Source organism: Astyanax mexicanus, chromosome 1, assembly GCF_023375975.1.
Source record: "Astyanax mexicanus isolate ESR-SI-001 chromosome 1, AstMex3_surface, whole genome shotgun sequence".
Lineage (NCBI taxonomy): Eukaryota > Metazoa > Chordata > Actinopteri > Characiformes > Acestrorhamphidae > Astyanax > Astyanax mexicanus.
The window spans coordinates 117,690,585-117,714,958 of record NC_064408.1 but is presented as its reverse complement, the minus strand read 5'-3'; the positions used below and the strand labels follow the sequence as shown (position 1 = coordinate 117,714,958).

Sequence of the window (24,374 nt, the reverse complement as noted above, 5' to 3'; positions counted from 1 at the left end):
CTTTATTTATTTATCTATCTGTTTTATTTATTTATCCATCTATTAAGTTGACATGGAACAGCCAACTTCTTGTTTTTAGTAATGTTTTTCATATTATTATTATTCTATTCGCGGTTTGTTAAACTTTACTCATTTTTTCTTTCTCTACTTCTCTCTTTTTCTTTGTGTTTCTCTTTTTTTCTCTCTCTAATTCTCAATTTTCTATTTTCTTTTTTATCTTTCCTTTTTCTCTCTCTTTCTCTTTTTTCTCTAATTCTCACTCTTCTATTTATCTCTTTCTTTCTGTCTAATTCTTACTCTCTATCTCGATTCTTTCTCTAACTCACTTTTCTATTTCTCATTTTCTCTAATTCACACGCTCCTATTTCTCTATGTTCTGTCTTTCTCTTTTCTATCTTTTTCTCTCTCTTTTTTTCTCTTATGTTTCTCTATCCCTCTAATTCTCAATTTTTATTTTTTCTCTCTCATTTTCTACTAATTGTTGCTCTTTTCTATTTCCCTCTCTATATTTATTTTTTTCTCTAATTCTCACTCTTCTCTCTTTCTCTCTTTATTCTATAACTCACTTTCTTTTCTATTTCTGTCCTTTTCCCACTCTTTTGTTTCTCATTTTCTCTAATTCTCACTCTTTTCACGTTTTCTTTTTTCTTTCCCATTCTCACTCTTATTTCTTTCTATTCTGTCTTTCTCTTTTCAAGTTTTCTTTTTCTAGCCTTTTCTCTTACTCTTCTCTCTCTCTGTCTCTCTCTCTCTCTCTCTCTCTCTCTCCCATTTTCTCTCTAATTCTTGCTTTTTCCTATTTATCTCTGTCTTTCTTTTTTCTAATTCTCACTCTTCTATTTGTCTCTTTCTCTCTAATTCTTATTCTCTAGTTCTCATTTCAAATTTTCTTTTTACTCTCCAATTCATAATGTCTTCTATTTCTCTTTATTTTTATTTTTCTTTCCATCACTTTTTTATTTCTCTTTCTTTTTTCTATTTGAGTTTTTTTCTCTTTGATTTCTCTTTTTTTTCTATTTATCTCTCTAATCCTCCCTCTTTTCTATTTCTCCTTGTCTGTCTGTTTCTCTACTTCTCTCTTTCTCTCTCTCTACTTCATATTTTTTCTCTCTACTTGTCTCTCTTACTCTGTCACACACTCCCTCTCTCTCTACCTCTCTTTCTCCCCTTCACTCTACTCATCTCTTTCTCTACTCTAGTTCTCTTTTCCCCTCTACACTTCTCTTTCTCTCTCTCTACTTCTCTCCTTTTCCCTCTAATTTTCTCTCTCCCTCCTCCTCTTTCTATATATCTGTTTTTCTCACTTTTTTATAGCTAAAATTGCATTGCTTTAAATCGGGCATGTATTGAAGTAAAAATTCCAAATTGGAATTGACAGTGTGAGATTTGGCATGTTTTTTGCTGTTTACGCTGCAACAAAAAGGACTCCTATGTGTCATCTATGACGCAAAATAATATATCATATTTTAGTCATTTACCTGCTGTGTGAGCCTAGCCCTCAGGTGTCTAGTCAAAAATAAAAGCAGCTCAGAAATCAAGAATAATGGAAAATCCCCAAAAAAAAAATACTAGAAATGACAGGATGTACTTAGTCATGCAGCGGAGCAGGGAACATTGTTTTAAAGCTAAGAATAGAAACGATGTGCTTTGCGGAAGAAACGAAGGGTATCCTCAAATTATAGAGGATAACAGCTAATCAGTTACAGGTATCCACTGTATAGTGATTTTATTTTCACATCTGCTTGGTGCACAGCTGGTGTTCACTACCTGCACACGTCTGTAATCTGCAATTTGCTGGTGTCCAAAGTCAAGCTTTCATTTGTAATTCAAAGCTCTGTTGTTCTCCAGATCTAGTGTGCGTGTTTGTGTGTGTCTAATAAGCCTAGTCGTAGAAATTCCGCCGCCTCTCCATTGTCAGGTAGATAATGATAATGTATTCAGGGTGTAATTTCTCTCTCGCTGTGTACAGCCATGCCCTTTTCCTTTCTAGGCAAATACCAAAAGGTCCAGGGGGGCATACGTGCCAGTCCGGAACCCCCCGGTCTGAAAGCATAAAGCATGTAAATGGGGCTGTTAGTTAGTATGTTTAGTGGGAGATGGAGGGGGTGACCTGTGGCTGAGATCAGCTGCAGCTCCACAGGTTTAGAGAAAAGTGCAGGAAGTGAACTGATGCTCTTTCTGAATCTCTTTTCCTGAGTCTTATTAATGGAGATTTCTGATAGAGGCTGATTTGTGACATTTGGAGAGCTAAGTAAAGGATGAAGACCCGAGCCACAGGCTGGTTGGAGGTCTTAGATGTTCTCGGCAGCTGCTCCCAGAGCCTGCGAGCTCTGAGCTTTTGAACCGCTCAATCAGGCGGCAGTTCTTATCGGCTGGATCTTAATTTTGTCTGCTGGGTCTTTTTTAATTGAAGAGGATATTGCTGTGCTGCAATTATGTGTGGATGTTCACTCGAGCGTTTATGAGGCTCGCTTGATTTTTTTTTTTCTTCGCTAAACTGGGTGTCAATCTGCAACCATAGTAACCATCTGGAGAAGAGCCTGCAGATGCTGATGGACCGCGTGGACGACATGAGCCAGGACATCGTCAAGTTCAACACCTTCTGCCGCAACAACAGCAAGCAGCAGCAGCAGAAGCACCAGGTATTTAAACCTTCATTTTCTCATTCTCTAAGAAGTAAGACTGGGCGATATGGCTATAATTACTGTATCACAATAGTAATATAAAATACCGCATTTTTTGGACTATAAGGCGCACTTAAAATCCTTTAATTTTCCCCGAACAATTTCAGTGTGCCTTATTGTATATGAATTCTACCAGTCAGGTATTAAGGAGCAGTAAAGCTACTCCATTGAAAGGATCAATTTTCAGTGAAGTTTCTCCAGCACTAAGGCTAGGTGCAGCAGCAGCAGCATTAGCATTTGCCCCTAACCGCAGCGCTAGCTCTTTTGCCGAGCTACATTGGATGAATCACCAGCGCCTTGGGTTACTGGAACACTCAGTGTCCCTCAGTCAAGCGCTATCGGTCGACATTTATGTTCAGCAAGCTCTGTGGTTAGCGGCTAATGCTAATGCTGCACCCAGCCTTAGTGCTGGAGAAACTTCACTGAAAACTGATCCTAAGACAAAGTACTCACCCAAATAAACATGTTAACGTTTTTAGGAGATTTAGGAATCTGTGTAGATTAACATCCTCATTTCCTCACTTTTTTTTTTTTTTAAGAATTACACCCAACATGGCCAGACCCTTGTTCCTTACTAGTGTTGCTTAATGCGCCTTATATAGGAAAATAGACCAGAAAATAGACATTTATTGATAGAGTGCCTTATAATCCTGTGCGCCTCGTAGTCTGAAAAATTCTCAAATACTAAATATAATGATTTTATGTCAAATGTGCTAAACTTCATTCAGAAGCTAAACAGGACTAATTGAACTGTTTAATGCACTGATGTTACTTAATAAAATGTATGATGTAATACAATAACATTTATTATGATACTAGAAAGTATTGTCATATTGCCCAACTTTGAATAGAACAAGTGCTTTTATAAACAGTGCCAGTTAAATGTTTGCACACTGTTTTTTTTTCCCTACATTGTAAATGAATGCTGAAATACTCTGTTTCTGATTCAAGAAATTAACTCTTGACGAGTTCAGCACAGCTGTTAACTGAAAGCCTAAATTTCAAGTGACTCTACCTCATAAAACTGACTGAAAAAATGCTAATAGAACACAAACACTTTTTGCTAACCAAATAATTCCATATTTTTCTTCATAGTTTGGATGACTTTAGTATCAATTTACAATGTCGACAAACATGGAGACCATGGTTTTAGCACCATCTTTACTTTAGAGCCAAAATTAACATTGATCATGTCTAACCAAAGTCTGATTCTTAATAGTGCAGTGTAAAAGTTTTAACATTTTTAAATTGTATTTGGATCTTTGACCAAGATAGAGGTCAAATACTTAGGGGGGCAGCACTACAGTAATGTTAGCTGACTGGCTAACAGCTAATTCATTAGATCCCATTGATCATTTTACACTATACATTTCTTTGCCGATTTCTTCGTAAGTCTGATTATAAAGATCATCTGTTAACGCACAAAAGCAAAAGCACAATAGCAACTCAGCTACTCCATGTAATGCAGGGCTGCCTGTCAATCACTTCATTCCAAAGTGTAACCCCAACTTCTTCCTATATAGCAAAATTTGATTCTAAAAACTGATCTCTGAGGTAAAAGTGTTTAAAGAAGTCCGAAGTTGTACACGAGGAAAATGCTGCAACCAGCCAGCAGAGGCGCTAGACCTGTGGTGGCTTGATTTTTTAAGACATTGAAGGCTGTCAATTATTTTATTATTCTTGTGTAACCCTGGCTTCTCATGATATAGCAGAATTAGTTTCTAAAAAATTATCTCTAAAGTTAGTTATTTTTAAAAAGTGACCATTTTAGCACAGGAAAAATACTGCAACCAGCCAGCAGAGGCGCTAGACCTGTGGTGGTTTCACTTCTTAAGACAGTAATCACTATGATTCACGAGTGTAACCCTGCCTTCTTATGATATAGCATAATTAGTTTAAAAAAAAAATATTTCCCTGGGAAAAGTGTTTTAAAAGTGCCTATTTTTAGCGCAAAGAAAATACTGCAACCAGCCAGCAGAGGCGCTAGACCTGTAGTGGCTTCACTTCTAAAGACAGTAAAGGCTGTCAATCACTTTATTATTCCTTTATTATTTATTATACCTCTTAGGATATAGCATTATTAGTTTCTAAAAAATGATTTTTTAGAAAGTTTTAGATCTAAAAAGTGCAATTTTTTAGCACTAGGAAAATACTGCAACCAACCAGTAGAGGCTTGTAGTTACTTTTTCTTTTTAGATACATTGAACTGTTCATGTTCTTCTACAGCCATTGGTTCCTGTGCTTATTGTTGTTGTGTAATGGGAGTTATGCTGTTTGTAATACAGCAAAGCAAACAAACAAACAGAAAAACAGAAAGTTTAGTTATGGATGTTCCTCTTCTCTGAATGCAGTTTCTCAGGAAAATCGTTTGCCCTGTCGATACAGCGCGTCTCAATCCGCAAACCCCTTTTGTCAAACTGGCTGGTCTGAAAACTGCTCTGTCATTTCTGTTTATGCTCCTCTTGTACAGAAGAACTGAGGATTCAGAAGAATGTGCTTCATTCCTCTATTAAACAGCGTGTCAGTCTCTCTCGCACGCCCCTCCGCCGCCCTGCTTTCTCTCTTTCCACGCTGCATTTTCTCCTAATTGCTGTGTCGTTTTGCTGCGTCGCTCTTTAGACTAAAATACTAAATAACGTTATTTACTTTCCCTGCTTCTCTGATTGCTGTGTGCCTCCCTGACAATTATGCACACACACTTTCTCTCCCTCGTTCTCTCTCTCTCTCTCTCCCCCTTTTTTTCTCTCATAACGTCACTCTTTGTCACAGTTTACTCCCAGCAAACTGCTGTGTCATGTTACCCACTGTTCCTGCTGCAGAGGCTCCAACCGCCACCTTATTTCGGTCCTAACTTACAAGAAATGCGCAGCCCGCTCAAAAAAAAAAAAAAAAAGACATTATCCAATTTCGCCCCTGTACACCGCCGGGGGAGTGCTACACTGTGAGATATTGGCACTAATGTGTGCTGATCTATTCAGCCTTTGGCCTCGTGCCCCCGACCGCAGCACACCAGTGCCAATATCTCACTGTACAGCACGACCTCAAGTGTATTACAGCAATTATAGCACGCTTTTATTATTAATAATATTTATTGAATTTAAAGAAAAGACAATGGAAACCGATTAACTACAGGTTTAATTTAGGCAACAGGACTGAGTGTTGAGATTAAGCTCCTCAGTCATCGTTATACAGTACAATCAAATGTAAAACAAAAAAAAAAAGTAATGAGGGAACTTAATTTTAATTTTTGTCTTCCCATGATCTTCAGAAGAAGCTGCTGATGTCACTTCCTGTTGTAGAATGTTCCAGATGTTTCAGATAATGTGGGTAACGTGTTACAGTAACAGGACTGAGTGAAATAAGCCAGGAACACAGCTAAAATGTGTATTTTAACTGAAATATTATGGATTTATTATGAAAAAATATTTATTTTTAAAGCATAGATGGGATTTGTAGTCACACAACATTGCAAAATTACATCTCTGAAGGATTTTAATTATTATATTTTGTGATAAAATTTATAGTTAGAGAGTGGGGACAGGTAACAAATGCTATTTTTCAGTGTTCTAAGTAGTTATTATTATTTTTTTTGTTTGTTTCATATCTTATTTTCATAGTTAGATCAATGTACAATACATTATGCTTAATAGTAAAATGTATTTTAAATTTTTGTATTTTGTGTGCACATTTATACATGTAATTCCCCGGGGACAGAAATGGCACAGATTCAGCAGAACGTCATATACCAGTGCATCTCAAAAAAATTGGAATATTTTAAAAAAGTTACTTTATTTCAGTAATTCAGTTTAAAATGTGAAACTCATATAAAGATGTATTACACACAGAGTGATCTAGTTTAAGCGTTTTTTTTTTTTTTTATCTTATTGTTGATTACGACTTGCAGCCAATCAAAAATTAGTGTCACAGAAAAGGATGGCATGGCATGGCAGTTCATTCCTGTGTTATTTGTGCAAATAGCACATCAGTGTTTTTTTATATGCTTTGCCCAGTAATTCAGAGCTAAGGAACAAATGGTTAGAATTTACACACATCTGTGTGTAAGTAACTATAGGTTTACATAGGATCTCTGGTGGATTTTGCATTATACAGAGACTCTAAGACATTATTACACATGTTGTAAAGTAATATATGACATTGCAAAATTATTAGTATAAAAATATCTTTATTTTAAAACATTTCTAACTGTCTCTAACATAGTCTCACTGCTTGTATGAATATTTATAAGACTGAAATTCTATCATCCCCTTAAATACTGTTCTCTGTAATACAGTATATGTGTACTAACATTTAAATAAACACAGTACGATATTTACGATTTATCACGATTATCAAATGTTATTGAGGTCTTGTCCATTTATAGTACAATAGGTCGATAATATAGTAATTATTGTGATAGGCCTAATAATGTGTCTAGTTTAGATATAATTTTGCGCAGGATTATTCTCACAGTTGTATAGTCCTTTATCAAATATGTTCATCTGTAAATATGACAGTATAAAGCCTGGTAACTGATTCAGCATTATTATTTTTGTTATTATGGGTTGTAATTGAAAGCGTGGAGGTCTGCAGCAGCTGTGCGACATTGTTATTCTTGTAGTCCGTCTGGGGCTTTAGGAGTTTTAATGCATCTGTAAATTATTCATCCCTTAATCAGTCTACGTCTTTCGTGTCTACGGCTGATAAGCGCGACCGGAGAACAGTTAGCCGGGCTTCGCAAGGACGTTTAAAACCGGAGCTGTGTGTTTCTCCTTTCCAAATCAAAAATTTCCTCCCTTTTGTTCACGCTCACAATGCGGCTAAAAAAAAACCTTGACATTTACACAAGCTTTTGGTCTGCTGGCAGTTTGGAGATATCAGTTCTAGGAACTATCTAGGGAGGATAGTAGTGGTGGCGGAGGTGGGCTTGGAAGGATGGAAGTGGAGGGGAGGGGGGCGGGGGGTTGGGGGTTGTGCACAAGTATAGAAAAGGGAAGTGACGGCAAATAAGATCTAAAATACATCCCTGCCAAGTCATCTGTTTGACCAGCTGTGAACTTCGCCTTTTGAGACAGTGACGAATCTCGACTGCGGAATTTTAAAAGCCTCTGAGGGATTCGTCGGATCAAGGTCAACAAGCTTTTCGTCAGTGCCTCTGAAATATGCTATTCCGTGAATACAGTTAAGAAAAGTTAGCTTAGCAACTGTAATGTCAAGAGGATGTCGTTTTATATTTTCTCTTCAGCGTAGAGAAAGAGAGAGAGAAATGTAAATCCTGTGACGTCGCCTTTGGAGAAAATACAGCCTTCGGAAAAAGCTTCATACTTCATAGTCTCCTATATCTGACTGCTCTGGCTGCTTATGCACTTTTTTCATCAAGAAAATAAGTTGCACCTGGAAAGAGTCAAGTGACAGGAATGAAACATGGTGGGTAGTCATGCAAGACTGTCATGAGCTGACTTAGAATGGCAACAGGTCATATTCAGTGACGAGTTTTGTATTTATCTTGATGTCATCAACCAAATCGGCCAAAACCCCTTTGGTCTTCATTATAGGCACTTTGACACTTCAACTTTACATACCGTATTGCACTTAAAATCCTTTAATTTTCCCAAAAAAATGACAGTGTGCCTTAAAAGCCGGTGCGTCTTATTTAAGTAATTTAAGTATACTTGTAATTTCAGATCATGGATCTGACAAAGTATTATCTATCTATCTATCTATCTATCTATCTATCTATCTATCTATCTATCTAGCTATCTATCTAGCTATCTATCTATTTTCAATGAAGTTTCTCCAGCACTAAGGCTAGGTGCAGCAGCAGGTGAGTATGTTGGACTGTATCCTGCGTGTTTACCTTGTTAAAATAAACTGCCGCTGGTGGCGTTTGCTAGTGCTAACCGGCTAGTGCTAGCAGCTAATTGCCAGACCTAAACCCTGATTGAAAATGTGTGGGATTTTATTAGACACATCATCAACATTTCTATCAACACCCCTGCCTTGAAATCTGCAGGACCTGCATGAGTATATTGCATCTGTATGAGATGGATTTTTGTTAGGAACCTCTACAACTCTACACCACTTCCATAGGTGTAGCTCAGTAAATATATATTCTTGGCCTATTTGCATCACCAGCCAGAACTAAACCCTAATTGAAAATGTGTGGGATGCTATTGCACACACTCAACACCTCTACCACAAAATCTGAATCTGTATGAGATGGATTATCACAGGACTCCAGTAGGAACCTCTACAGCTCCATACTACATCTGTAGGTGTAGCTCTTTTTTTTTTTTCTAATTTTTCCCATTTTCTCCCCAATTTACACGGCCAATTACCCAACCCACTCATTAGGACTCCCCCTATCACTAGTGATGCCCCAACACACCAGGAGGGTGAAGACTAACACATGCTTCCTCCGATACATGTGAAGTCAGCCTCCGCTACTTTTCGAGCTCCGAGTAGCCAGCGCGCTCGGAGGAAAGCACAGCGGCTCGGCTCCGGTACATCAGCTCACAGACGCCCTGTGCTGCAGACATCACCCTAGGTGTGATGTGGGGAGAGAGCGCCATCTACCCACCCAGAGGGAGCAAGGCCAATTTTGGTGGCAAAGCTGCATGAGCTGGGGTTCGAACCTGTGACCTCCTGCTCATAGTGGCAGCGCCTTAGACCGCTGGACCACTCGGCGCCCCAGGTGTAGCTCATTAAATAAAAACAAAAGTTTCCCCCATATCAGTCTAACTTTTTAATCAAAGCATTGAATTCTGTTGTAATCCGACACTTCCTCTAGGATGCAACTATTTTTTGCAACTGTTTATTTGACGAGTGTATAATGAAAGCCGAAGTGTCACAAGAGCCGAACACAATGGATAAATCACACCATGTGTAAACCCCATTGTGCACACTCCAGAGCACTTTTCCAACTGGATAGTGCTTGTCCACATACTGCTGCCATCTCAAAAGATGCTATGCTACGACCTGCTCCATTGCCAGATCTATCCCTGATTGAAAATGTGTGGGATGCTATTGGATGCACCATTAGCACTCCTATCGACACCCCTACCATGAAAAATGTAGAAACTGCATGAGGCTATTGCATCTGTATAGGTTGGATTATCACAGGACTCCATTAGGAACCTCAACAGCTTCATCCTACTGCTGTAGGTGTAGCTCATTAAATACGACCAATAGTTTCCCGATATCAGTCAAACTTTTTAATCATAGCATTGAAGAACAGTCAGTCACTTCCTCTAGGATGTGACTATTTTTTGCAACTTTTTCTTTGCCCATGAACGTATAATGAAAGCCAAAGAGTCAAAAGAGCTTCTGTGCAGTTAAAGAGCGGCCAAACACAATGGGGAATTCGCACTGTGTTTGATTAACATTGTGTACACTCCAGAGCACTATTCCAAGTGGACAGTACTCGTCCACATACTGCTCTCATCTCAAAAGCTTGCCTTAAAGACACAGGTTGCCAAACATTTCTCTAAATTGAAAACCTGTGGGATGCTATTGGACACACCATTAGCACTCCTATCAACTCCCCTACCACAAAATCAGCAGGAACTTAATGAGAATAATGCATCTGTATGGGATGCATTATCACAGGACTCCATTAGGAACCTCTACAGCTCCACACCACTTCTATAGGTGTAGCTTAATGAATACAACCAAGAGTTTCCCCATATCAGTCTAACTTTTTTTAATCAGAGCATTGAATTCTGTTGTAATCTGACACTTCCTCTAGGATGCAGCTATTTTTTGGACCTGTTTCTTTGTCGATGAGTGTATAATGAAAGCCGAAGTGTCACGAGAGCCTCTCTGCAGTTAAAGAGCAGCGGGACACAATGGGGAATTGGTGCCGGTTGTAATCATAGTAAAGTGATCATCGCCATTGTTCTGTACACGCAGTCCACCACCCTCCCGCCGCACACCTACGATACGTTCCGTGGGAAATTACCCGAGCGTCCGCTCTGTTCTGTCTGTGTTTATTACTGCGACTATTAGCCGTGCTGTTTGGGCTGCTGGGCAAAAGGCCTTTGAAAGAGATTTAAGGGTCTGCTTCAAACGCGACGACGAAAGCAGCGGCAGCAAACGAGGCCTGGCCTTGGCAGTGGTCGCATTCAGGTCGCCACAAAGGCCCTTATATCAAGCACGAGGAAAATCCTCAGTAATTACCTCCCACATCAATCACTGCCCTCCTCCTCCGGCCACCGCCTCTCGCGCCGGTCCCCTCCCCGGCGGTCCATACACGCCACATCAATCTCCATTTAAGATCAAACTGCGCTGACGCTCTGTGGGCAGTGCGCGCTCTTAAATCATATCCACCAATTTGAAGCGAAATGAGCAGTATCCTCAGCGGTGATATTGCCAACACTGCTGACAGAACTGGGGAATGAAGTCTCGTTTTCTTTACTGGTGCTGCTGGTTGTTTACTACACTTTACTACAGTTATGACTGAAAGTCGCAGTTACCGCCGGTGGTTACAAAAGTGTGCTGTGTGCAGAAACGAGCGCCTTCTCTCCAAAACGGCATATTTTTAACTTTTAAGGTGTATCAAATTTGTACATTGAAAATGTTCTGTATTTTTTGTTTTTAATGTAGACATAATACAAGTGTATATAATTGAGATTGTACACCTTTACATATAAAAGCTGCCAAATGAAAAGTAAATATACAGTACAGACCAAAAGTTTGGACACACCTTCTCTTTTTCAATGCGTTTTCTTTATTTTCACAACTATTTACATTGTAGATTCTCACTGAAGCATCAAAACTATGAATGAACACATGGAGTTTTATGTACTTAACAAAAAATGGTGAAATAACTGAAAACGTGTTTTATATTCTAGTTTATTCAAAACAGCCACCCTTTGCTCTGATTACTGCTTTGCACGCTCTTGGCATCATTCTCTCAATGAGCTTCAAGAGGTGGCCACCTGAAATGGTTTTCCAACAGTCTTGAAGGAAGGAGTTCCCAGAGGTGTTTATTAGGGCCCGAGCACCGAAGGCGCAGGCAAAGCCTGCACCGGAGGTGCAAAGCCCTATTGTTTTTGGTCCGTTTATTATTATTATTACGCTTCTTGACCCTTTCGCCCATTTTTGAGGCATTTCCGATACTGGAAAACTCACGCATTTTGGCACAGGCCTCAAACTTGGCGAAAATTTAAAAGTTTCACAGAGCTTGGACTTTGGCGTGGTTCAGGAGCTCTATAGCGCCCCCAAACGTCGGCAGTGGCCGGGATGAAGTTTGTCCAATGTGCACCAATTTTGGTACGCTCATTGACCTCCTCATAAAGAACAAGGATCACTTGGTTTTATTTGACTCCGCCCAACAGGAAGTCGGCCATTTTGACAGGAAGTCGCAAAAAAAAAAGGTTCCGGCTGGGTTTTGGAGGGGTTAAGATTATTGAAAACTCCTAAAATTTCACAGACCTATTTGGCTTAGGCCATACTTTGACCTAAAATTGAAATTTTGTATATTCGTGTGTCATCAGCTCTCTAGCGCCACCTATTTCGTATGACATTTTTGGAAAGCGCTCAGCCTCTTGACAATTGGCAGATTCAATAAGGCCTTGAAGTGACTTAGATATATATTGTCATTTTTGTCGTGTGTAGCTAGATGACTCTACAGCGCCCCCTATTTGTTTCGGCTAATAAATTAGCCGTGGCCTTCTCAAAAATTCTCAGATATTCTCGATTTTTGAAAGAAACATAGATAATATGATTCTGCACATATTAGCAATCGGAATGCATTAGCTCCGCCCAACAGGAAGTCGGCCATTTTGGAATTTGTGGAATTTTTACATATTTTTCACAAACTCATTCGAACTCCTCCTAGAGTCTTTGTCACATTACCTCTAAATTGTCAGTGGATAGTCCCCAGACATACATGGTGCTAAATTGCGAAGGAATAGTCGATAGCTGAAATGATGACGTAATGGCGGGCAATTGATTTAATGGAGACACAACACTAAACCAAACAGAAACATTAGCATGATCAGAACACAGCTGCTTGGAAATTCATGAAACTTGGCAAAAACATAAAAGACATCATTACACACGTTTTCAGTGTTGATATGATTGACTTCGCCCAACAGGAAGTCGGCCATTTTGAAAAACGTGCATTTTACACACATTTTTTGCATACTTTGTCGAACTCCTCCTAGGGAATTTGTTGAATACTCTTGATATTTGTCAGAAATAAACTACTACCATCCGTGATGATAAATTGCGAAGGAATAGTCAATATCTTAAACGAGGACGAAATGGCGGACAGTTGAATTGCTTGAGATACCCCATTAAAACAGGAAGTCAATACATTCTGGTGTTGGTAGGTGTTTGAGGAGGTTAAACAGGTTGAACACTCACGAAACTTTACAGGCCTGCTTGATTTAAGCGGTCCTTTGATTAAAAATTGAAATTTCATATATACATATTTCATTGGCTCTATAGCGCCACCTAGGTTTCAATGCATATTTGACATTACGGAAATGCTCAAAAACTCTTGAAAACTGTCAGATTCCATAAGATCTAAAAACACTTTACAAATATTGTGATAATTTTTTCATGTGTAGCTAGCGGACTCTATAGCGCCCCCTAATTCATTCGTTTAATAAATTAGCTGTGGATGTGTCACAATTTGTCTAATCTTCTCAAATTTTGGTAGGATCGTAGATACTATGACTCTGCACATATTTGCAATTGGTTTGTATTAGCTCCGCCCAACAGGAAGTCGGCCATATTGGATTTTGTAATATTTTTACACTTTTTTTCACAAACTCATTTAAACTGCTCCTAAAGTCTTTGTCAGATTACCTCTAAATTAGCTGAGAATGAACATCAGACACAGTTGATGAAAATTGCCAAAGGAATAGTTGATCGTTAAAACGGTGACGTAATGGCGAGCAGTTGATTGACTAGACACGCAACACTAAACCAAAGTGAAACCATGACACAGTCAGAACACAGATGATTAAAAATTCATGAAACTTGGCAAAAACACAAGAGACATCATTAGACACGTTTTCAGTATTGGTAGGACTGACTCCGCCCAACAGGAAGTCGGCCATTTTGAAATATCTGAATTTTACATACATTTTTTGCGTATGTTGTCAAAGTACTCCTAGAAATTTTGTTGAATTCTCTTGGTATTTGGTAAATATAAACATTGAACATATCTGATGATAAATTGTGAAGAAATAGTCGATATCTTAAACGAGGAGGGAATGGCGGACGGTTGAATGTTTGAGATGCCACATCAAAACTGGAGGTTGACACATAGGTAATGCTAGGAGTTTTGAGGACGTTATAAGAGAGAAAAGCTCACAAACTTTGACCGGCCTGCTTATATGAGGCTGTTGTTTCATCTAGAATTAGAATTTCAAATATATGTGTTTTAACAGCTCTATAGCGCCACCTGTATTTTAAATGGGTATTTCACATTTTTGGCAGGATAGAAAACTCTTGAAAATTACCACACTTAATAAGACCTCAAAATTACTTTCACCGGTTTCTCGGTTTGGCCCGGTACGATTTGCGCTGTTGTGCGAGGGCCCTACGTCCCCCTGTGACAGGGGGACAACTCGTTAGCACTTGTTGCTCCTTTGCCTTCTTCACTCTGTGAAGCTCCAGCTCACCCCAAACCATCTGGATTGGGTTCAGGTCTGGTGACTGTGGAGGTTCAGCTCATTTTTTATTAAGTACATAAAACTCCACATGTGTTCATTCATAGTTTTGATGATGCCTTCAGTGAGAATCTACAATGTAAATATCAGTCATGGAAATAAAGAAAACACATTGGTTTGAGAAGGTGTGTCTAAACTTTTGGCCTTTACTGTACATCTATTGTCAAACTTGTAAAGAACTCTTTTTTTTTTATGTGGCAGTAATTTTCATATTTTACACTTTCTTAATATTTAACTCAATTACAAAAAGGTTCTGTTGGAACTGTGTTTAATAGAAAAGCTGCATGTAAGGTTGAATGGGGCTGCTTAATAATATTCTTTAAAAATATACATTAATTAATTAAATGTAAATTAAACAATAGCTTGCACAAAAAGTCTAAAGAATATCTTTTTTTTATATATTTATATATATATATAAATTAATTGACATTAATACTAATATGTAAATTGGAGAAAAATCAATACACATTGTCGTTTGTTTGTTTTTTTGTTTTTTCTAATTTTTGCCAATTTCCACAAATATTCATAATTTTTAAAGCTGCCACAGAATGCCTTACAGTTCAAATATACACATTTTATACTAGTAAAATGTGACTGTGTTGCAATGACAGCATGGCACTGCAAGTAACAAGTTCTCCAGCTGCTGTTGCTGCTGTACTTGCATCATTATTTGCCTTTTTTTCTGTCAGTAGTTCTTCTTTAGGTTTGGTCATTATGGAATAACTGTCCATTGTAACCACCAACCATTATAAACCAAACAAACAAACTGTTGAGCTTTTTCCAGTTAGTATGGCAGTGGGACGCATCCCTGTTGTATTAACTTTTAATTAATTGTATTTTTTAAGGAGTAAAAGCATGCATAAATTAGCAGGACCAATTCTGTAGTTCCCCGCCCAACCCAAACACTGTAATGCAGTCTTATAGGCTAACTAATCCTCCTAATTTTTGCTGACCTCCTAACTTTGAGAGTTTGAAAAAGTTTGAGAGGAGCACTGGATGATGTATGGGTTTAGGGGTACTTTGCATACCAAAGTACACGGACACATCATCCTCGCCTATGGCACAGTTGAACCTGAGAGGGCGCTGCAGAGGCAGAAATGACCACAATAAAAGTGTTTTTTTAAAGGTTAGGAAATGTTTATAAAATGTTAAGCAGATCTGGTATGTTTCACAAATTTGCATTAACACATTTCAGCTGTTAATGAAAAAATATGGTATAGGTTTTAGTGGCTCTTTAATTACAAATGCGTGCACACAACCAGCGTACTGGGCTAGGCTGTCTGTTTACTGTGAGATGTATCGGTTGCTATATAACAAATGCATGCCTAATTATTTTTTACACTTACAGAACCATAATTCGGCATTTGTCACCTCAACTAAAGTCACATAAATAATACAATGCTTAAAAAACAACTTAAAAATTGTGAAGGTGACAATATTAAAAACTCACTGCTGTGAGTGTAAAAGTGATTTAGGGTAAAGTACTTCATAATCATGTTTTGTATAGCCCATAGGGCTACAGTGTCCTAACTTGTATAAGAGAGGTATAAAATGTCCCTTTATGTGCATTCTGTGACACCATTAAGTAAAAACAAAACAATATACGTTGATACAATGAATAAAACAAATTCAAGCCATTACATAAGTGAATATGCAGTTGTTTTGTACATAAGTGATTACATGAATAAGATACCTTTATTGTTATTGCACAGTGTACAACAAAAGTGAGCAGCAAACGTTAGGTGCTTAAAACATACAATAAATAGCAACAATAAATAACAACTTAAGAAAATAATTTAATACACAACTTTAAGAGAGACATTGAATGTATAAAAAAATATTCAATTCAAAATATATACAGTATAAGTAACAGATTAATAAATCAATAAATGCCGCCTGATAATGCTACACTTAGGAAACCTGAGTGTTCTGGTAACCCATTTCTGGTAAGCTTGTTTTAACACGGCAAACACTCAGATTTCAATCCGATATTCATGCATCTAGACGGCGAAAGAGCTAGCATTATGGTTAGCGACTAATGCTAATGCTGCTGCACCCAGCCTTAGTGCTGGAGAAACTTCACTGAAAACGCACCCTTTTAACACTGTACTTCAGCAGAGTGGCTTTACTGCTCATAAATATCTGACTGGTAAAATTCATACATAAATAGCATATGAATATAAGGTACACTGTAAGGTACTGTGACACAATCTACACATGCAGTAACATATAGCACATGCAGTTTTCCATCAAACCGTCCAGGACTGGTTGTATAAACATGAATTATAAGTGTCTACAAATGTCAAGTGGACTTAAAGGAAAAAAACACGCAGCGTCTCTTAAGAGCCCTTTATATAGTATAGCAGGGAGACACTTATTCTTGACCTTTAAGGGTTAATGGGCTTTTATCTACAGTGATGTTTAGTGGAACTCAAAGCTGTGTTTATCTTCTAGCCTATTTTTTGTTATTCTTTTGACCTCAATGACCAGAGCACTCGAAGAATGACTGTACAAAATAGAAATGTAAATAACATAAATTTCATAACGCATTAGGTATATCACTATAGTACGCTGTGGTATTGTGCTGTTATATACTGTACTGTTAGCTTGTGGATAGTATAATCCATTGGGACAATACAAAGCTCACCATTTGGTTCATATGTTGTATTTACAGTACAGGCCAAAAGTTTGGACACACCTCTTTTTCAATGCGTTTTCTTTATTTTCATGACTATTTACATTGTAGATTCTCACTGAAGCATCAAAACTATGAATGAACACATGTGGAGTTTTATGTTCTTAACAAAAAATGGTTAAATAACTGAAAACGTGTTTTATATTCTAGTTTATTCAAAACAGCCACCCTTTGCTCTGATTACTGCTTTGCACACTCTTGGCATCATTCTCTCAATGAGCTTCAAGAGGTGGCCACCTGAAATGGTTTTCCAACAGTCTTGAAGGAAGGAGTTCCCAGAGGTGTTTATTAGCACTTGTTGCTCCTTTGCCTTCTTCACTCTGTGCTCCAGCTCACCCCAAACCATCTGGATTGCGTTCAGGTCTGGTGACTGTGGAGGTTCAGCTCATTTTTTATGTACTTAACCCCGACTAGCACTGCTGGAGCAGCATTAGCATTAGCCACTAGTTGTGCTAGCTCTTTAACGTTTAGCGTTCAGAGGCAGGCATTATCAGCCTCTAGCCTGCACGTTTACAGTGTTTTAGCCCCATCCATCTTCCCATTAACTCTGATCAGCTTCCCTGTCTCTGCTGAAGAAAAGCATCTCTACAGCATGATGCTCCCACCACCATGTTTCACAGTGGGGTCGGTGTGCTCAGGGTGATGAGCAGTGTTACTTTTTCGACACTCATAGCGCTTTGAAATTAGGTAAAAACATTTTTTTTTTTTTTACTTCGGTCTAAACTGACCTGGCTACATGGAAGTGCAAACAGCACTTCTTATGTTCTTCTTTTAACAATGGTTTTCTTATTGCTTTCACTCTTCCATCAAGGCCAAATTTGTGGAGTGCACGACTTATAGCTGTCATGTGGACAAATTCTTCTGATCCACCTTTGAGTTATGGATTTCTGCAGCTCCTCCAGAGTGACCATGGGCCACTTGACTGCTGCTTTAACTAATACTCTCCTTACTCAATGTGTCTGTGTGTTGGTCTGTCACTTAAAATCTCATAATAAAATACATTTAAGGCCTTGTCAATGTGCCTTTTAACAAAGTTAAATCAGCAAGCAAAAGGCATTCCATCCAAAACTACCACGAGGTATGGGTGTTTAGTAGGGGTGTCACGATTTCGATATTTCATCAAAATCGATCTAAATTATGTCATGGTCTCAAGCCTCGAAATCAAAAAGATGATCGATTGATCCCTTCCTACTACGCAAGCGCGTGCAGCTACGCAAATGGCGCAGAACACTGTAGCCAACGCCATGGATATTGTTACTCTTCAAAGAGCAGCCCTTTCTCCAGAGAATGTGGACATTCTCATCTTCTTAAAAAAAAACTTGAAAATATAAAAATAACAGTAGTATTATTGTCTAGCCTCAAATATGTTAATAGTTTTGGTACCTTAAGGAGCATCTTTCTCTCAGATAAAGTTAATAAAATATCTTTATTAAAGAGAAAAACTTGTCATTCTCAGGGACCGAGAAAGTCTTAGTCTTATTTTTCATGTTTAACTGTTATAGTAGGATAGAGTTCAGTTTGTTAAGGCTCTAATTGTTCTATTATTTTGTACATGACTGTTCCTGTATTTTTTTATTATTTATTTTGTTATGTTGCACATTGCTGTTTTAATAGTGCACACTGCTGCTTCCAAAAAAAGCCACTAGATGGCATTTCATATATATCTTAATTCAATTATTTAAATTTGACCATTAGTGCCTAATGTGGTGTATTACAGATCACTTGTATCACTTTGCATCACTTATATCAAGCCCACCTTCTGAAATAAGATATTGTTAATTTGATTAATCAAACCAATGACTGACCATAGACTAATCTAAAACTGGCATAGGCCTCTCTGCTGTAAAATCGAGAATCGAATCGTGACACTAAAATCAGAAATAAAATCAAATCGAGGATTTAGAGAACTGTAACACTCATAGTCTGTAAATTTCAAGTTAAGGTGGAATTAATCTGTTGATAATCGCATTTTAAGGTGCTTTTACACAACAAGCAATGATTTAGAGGTTTATAAGGGGTATACATTTGTCCAGATGGTCTCAGAAACAGAGAATCAGAAGCTCCTGGCCTATCTCACTCCATTATACTGCTGCAGCTCCTTCTCTCTCTCTCTCTTTCTCAGACTGATCTCTGTTGTTGGCGCAGACAGAGCAGCTGAGAAGGATTCCCTACAAAGCTTTGCTGCCTGTTGCTGGCGTCGTTCACAATTTAATTGATTTCTCTCTCTCTCTTTCTCTTTCTATCTCTCTGTTCCCTGTTCCTCTCTCCCCCTCAATCTCTTTCTCCTCTCTCTCTATGGGATTCGTTCTCTATTTCTCGCTGTTCTCTTTCTTGTTCTCCATTCCCTATCTTACCTGTCTTTCTTTGCCAAACCCCCCCCCCCCCTCACACACCTCCTTGTTTTCCTCTCCACAGTACCTGCAGCGGCGGCAGCAGGAGAATGCCCAGCGGCAGAGTCGCGGTGAACCGCCGTTGCCGGAGGAAGATATCAGCAAGATGTTCAAGCCTCCGCAGCCTCCTCCACGCATGGACACGCTTCTCATCGCAGGTGCCTGAGGGGGCTATCGCCGCCATTCAACTCCAATTAAACCCCCTTTATTCACTCATACTCCATTGATTTCCCCATCTGCATGGATCTAGCAGGGTGATTAGGAGAAAGGATAGGTTTCCACGTTCAGACCTGCTGGACAACAGGGAGTTTCAATTACAGATCTTTAGGAAGCCCCTCAGCCGTGTAGGGTAGTGCAAGATTGTAAGGATAAGGAATTTGAAGGAGATTCGTTTGAGCCTGTAAGCAGCTGAGGACTTCGATAAATCAATACATTTATATATATATACTATTAGACTAATAGACAAACAAGCTGCAGCTAGAGATGCACTGAAATTAACGTTTTTGTAAAAAAAACAGATGAAGCCCAACAAGCATTGCATAAAATAAATAGCCTAAATGCATTTTTTCTTGTGTTTCTAGTAGGGGGGGAGACAAAAAGAGATTTTTAAACATTTTAAAGAAACTTAAAAAAATTTAAATGTCTTGAAAAATGACATTATTTGACAATCGTATAATGCAAACTTAACATACTGGTTTGTCTCACAAAATGAGTCTGTAAAAAATAGGAACAATATAAATAAAAATAATAAATAAAACCTTTCTAGGTCTTATTTAGTGCAAACAATAAGTGCAAACCACAACCAGTCACATTACGACTATGCTTAAAGTGCAAACATGGACAGAACATTTATTTATTTATTTATTTATTATTATTTATTTTTTATAAATAGACAGGTTCAAGCTTAATGAGAAATATTTTCATGTTTGTTTTAATCTCGTGAGATCTCGTGCCACAAAATCTCGTCACGCCCCTAGTTTCTAACAAACATCAATTACATAGCTAATTAAAAATATATATATCAACAGTTTTACACAATTGAACATTTTTTAAAGCCAACAAAGCACATTTAAAAAGTTAATTTACCTCAGCAGCGCTATTCTAGTCAAAAATGTACCTCATTAGTGCAGTTTCAGTCATAAATATGCCCCAGTATTGCCATCCTAATCATAACTTTACCTCAGTAGTTTAGTTTGTCGTATATTTACTTCAGCATTTCCATTCTAACAACTTTTTCTCTGAATTCCTATTATAGATACCTAATCATGCATTTACTGCCATGAACGCTAAAGCTTTTGATACTATACTGGCCCTGTACAGCTTTCAGCTGGAAGTAGAGCGCAAAAAAAGGAACTTAAACCTGCCGTTCATCAGCTGCCTGACAGAAGTTGAAAGGACTATGGGTATGCTGTTTCTGCCTAAAAAAGCCCTAACATTAGAGCAAAAACTAGTATGTTTTCTATCTTTTAAATCGCTAAAAGTACTTTTTTCCTTTAATTTTCAGCAAAATAATTTGGTTGCTGAATATTCAATGCTTCTCTAACTGCAGTGGTTTTCAAACAGACCCTTAGTGATTCCTAGACAGACAAGCCATCAAAGCACAGTAAATTTACCTCAGCAGTGCTATTCTAGTCAAAAATGTAGCTCAGTATTGCAGTTTTGTAATAAATTGTAGTAGAGCGCAAAAATGAACATAAACCTGCCGTTTATCAGCTGCCTGACAGAAGGTGAAAGGACTTTACTTTTTTTGCTTTCATTTTCAGCGAAATAATTTGGTTGCTAAATATTACATGCGTTCCTAACTGCAGTGGTTCTCAAACCGACCCTGAGGGGTTCATAGACAGACAACAAGAAAGCACAGTAAATTTACCTCAGCAGTGCTACTACAGTCAAAAATGTAGCTCAGTAGTGCAGTTTTAGTCAAGAATTTGCCCTAGTATTGCCGTTCTAATCATAACTTCACCTTAGTAGTTTAGTTTATCATATTTTTACTTCAGCAGTGCCAATCTAAAAAAGTTTATTCAGAATGTGTATTATCTCTTATTTTTTTCTTGCATTTCTAACAAACATCAATTACATAATTAATAATAATAATAATATTATTAATAAATTAAACCTATTAAAGTGCCTTGACCCGTATACAGGCTATAGGTGTAGGTCATACAAAACCCTTCTTCATTGCAGTAAAATAACTTATTTACATTCTAAAAAAAAATTATTTAGTTTAGTTTATCATATTTTTACTTCAGCAGTGCCATTCTAAAAAGTTTATTCAGAATTCGTATAATAGTCTTTTATTTAGCTCGATCGCTAAAAGTACTTTTTTACTTTCAGTGGTTCTCCAACCAATCCTGAGGGGTTCCTACACAGACAAGCCAACAAAGCACAGGAAATTTACCTCAGCGGGGCTATTCTAGTCACAAATGTACCTCAGTATTGCAGTTTTGTAATAAATTATAGGAGAGCGCAAAAATGAACTTAAACCTGCCGTTTATCAGCTCTCTGACAGAAGGTGAAAGGAAATTGGTATGATTCTTCTGCTTAAAAAAAAGCCCTAACATTAGAGAAAACACTGCAATATGACTTAAAATATTATACACAGCAGCAAATATTATATTTTTTATCTTTTTATGTTTTTGACCAATCACTGAAAGTGCTTTTCCTTTTGTTTTTTTAGCCAAATAACTTTGTTGCTAAATATTCAATGCTTCTCTAACTGCAGTGGTTCTCAAACCGACCCTAAGGGGTTCCTAGACAGTCCAGATTTTGCTTCAGTAAAGCTCACATGTTTAGATGGAGCAAGAATCCAGACTGCCAGGCTTCCCTGAGGACTTCTTCCAAAGCTGCTGAACTACCGGACTGTCAGAGCACAAGACAAGGTCCAGAGATACATGATTGCCTACTAGTATATTATTTATGGTACAATCCAGTGTGAACAAACTGCACTACACTGCAGAGGAGAGGTTCTCTGCAGTGAGGTTTAAATCTGGTCAAATATTGGAGAAATGTTGATCAGAATGGGTTAAACTTCATTGGTGATTGCATTAAAGGAGAACTCTGGTGTAAAATGGACTTTTGTTGTAGTGAAACATGATAAAGTTCTTATCTTTGATGAACAGCACTCCTCCGTTCTCCCACAGCGTTCAGAGATGCAGAAATTTTAACAGTTTGTCCAAACACCCTTCAGACTGGGTGACACGGGGCATAATTTGCCCTGATAAATCACTATCTTGTCGTAGTAAGCAAGTCCCTTCCTCTCCTATAGTAGAGTCAGAAACTATATAAAAAAATCTAAAACTATATAAAAAAAAAAATCTAAAACTATATAATGACTTTAAAAAACTAAAACTATGTCTTAAGAAAACTAGAACTTTATACAAAAATCTAAAACTATATAAAAAAAAATCTAAAACTATATAATATCTTTAAAAATCTAAAACTGCCTTCAAAAATATAAAATTATATTAAAAAAATCTAAAACTATGTAAAAAAAAAATCTAAAACATTATAGGGACTTTAAAAATCTAAAACTATGTAATATCTTTAAAAATCTAAAGCTGCCTTTAAAAATATAAAACTATCATATCTTGAAAAATATAAAACTACGTATTTAAAACTCTAAAACTATAAAAAAAAAAATTATATTTAGAAATATATTATTATATATATTTTTAAAGACAGTTTTAGTTTTTTTATGTAGTTTTAGATTTTTAAAGACGTTATATAGCTTTAGGTTATTTAAGGACATTTAAGGAGATTTTTTATGTCTTTAAACATCTAAAACTATATTTAAAAAAATCTAAAACTATGTTTTTAAAACATGTAAACAGCGTAACCAAGAAATTGTAATTAGAGGTTAAATAAAGCTCACAGGTTTTCACAGGGCCCTGACTGTACCGTGCTTTCTATGGGGAAGTTCATGCAGAGTCTTGATTGGATGTCCTTCAGTTATACACAGCTAGTCTCCTCCTGAAACAGATGAATGTTTGCTCTGATTAATTAACATTTGTATGTATGTTTTCTCTCCTCTCTCAAGGACAAATCAACAACTACTGTCAGAACGTGAAGGAGTTCACCTCGCAGAACCTCGGCAAGCTGTTCATGGCGGAAGCTCTGCAGGAGCGCAGCAGCAGCAGCAGCACCACCAGCACCACCACCACCACCAGCACCACCAGCAGCTGAGGAGCGGCTGGGTTTTAATTTTAGGGCCTGATGAGTGTACACTGCCAAACCTCTAACGCCCGGCCTGATCTCTCCTAAGTGCACATTAAGGCACGCTCACGTGACCCTGTAGGATCAGTGGTAACTATTGTTTGTTAATGAAACATTGCTAATAAAAGGTGTGCATCTCACTGCTCTGTGTGTGTGTGTGTGTGTGTTTCCTCTCCATCTGCTCAGGTGTTTGTGGCGGGGGTCGGGGGTCTTTAAAAAACAGTTGTTTCTTCAGCATCTGTTTTTTTATTGTTTTTTTTTTTGTTTTTTTGCACAAGTTGCTGTAACATATGGAAGCCCATTCCCACCACCTAAAAAAATAATAATAATCCAGCACATTTATTTTTATTATTAATAAGTAAACTGCTATCTCAATATTTTTAAGATACCAAGTCATTATTTTAAGATTCTATCTCAATATTTTGAGAAGTCATTATTTTGAGATACTAAGTCATTATTTAAAAATACTATCTCAGTATTTTGAGATACTATGTCACCATTTTGAGATAGTAAGTCATTATTTTGAGATACTTTCTCAATATTTTAAAATACTAAGTCATTATTTTAAAATACTATCTCTATTTTGAGATACCAGGTCATTATTTTGAGATACTAAATCATTTTGAGATACTATCTCAGTATTTAGAGATACTATTTCAAAAAAATTGACATAGTAAGTCATTATTTTGAGATACTAAGTCAATATTTT

At 37.5% G+C, this 24,374-nt stretch overlaps 1 protein-coding gene across 1 annotated transcript in view; it reads left to right on the top strand.

Moving 5' to 3' along the window:
* Positions 1–23,805, top strand: part of eif3ha (eukaryotic translation initiation factor 3, subunit H, a) — a 109,784-nt gene extending 85,979 nt beyond the window's left edge. Inside the window, exons 6-8 of the mRNA XM_022679881.2 lie at positions 2,522–2,642; positions 19,479–19,611; positions 23,490–23,805. Of these exons, the coding sequence (XP_022535602.2) occupies positions 2,522–2,642; positions 19,479–19,611; positions 23,490–23,635 (400 nt within the window). The 3' untranslated portion in view covers positions 23,636–23,805. The remainder of the gene's footprint in view (positions 1–2,521; positions 2,643–19,478; positions 19,612–23,489) is intronic.
* The last annotated feature ends 569 nt before the right edge of the window (positions 23,806–24,374 follow it).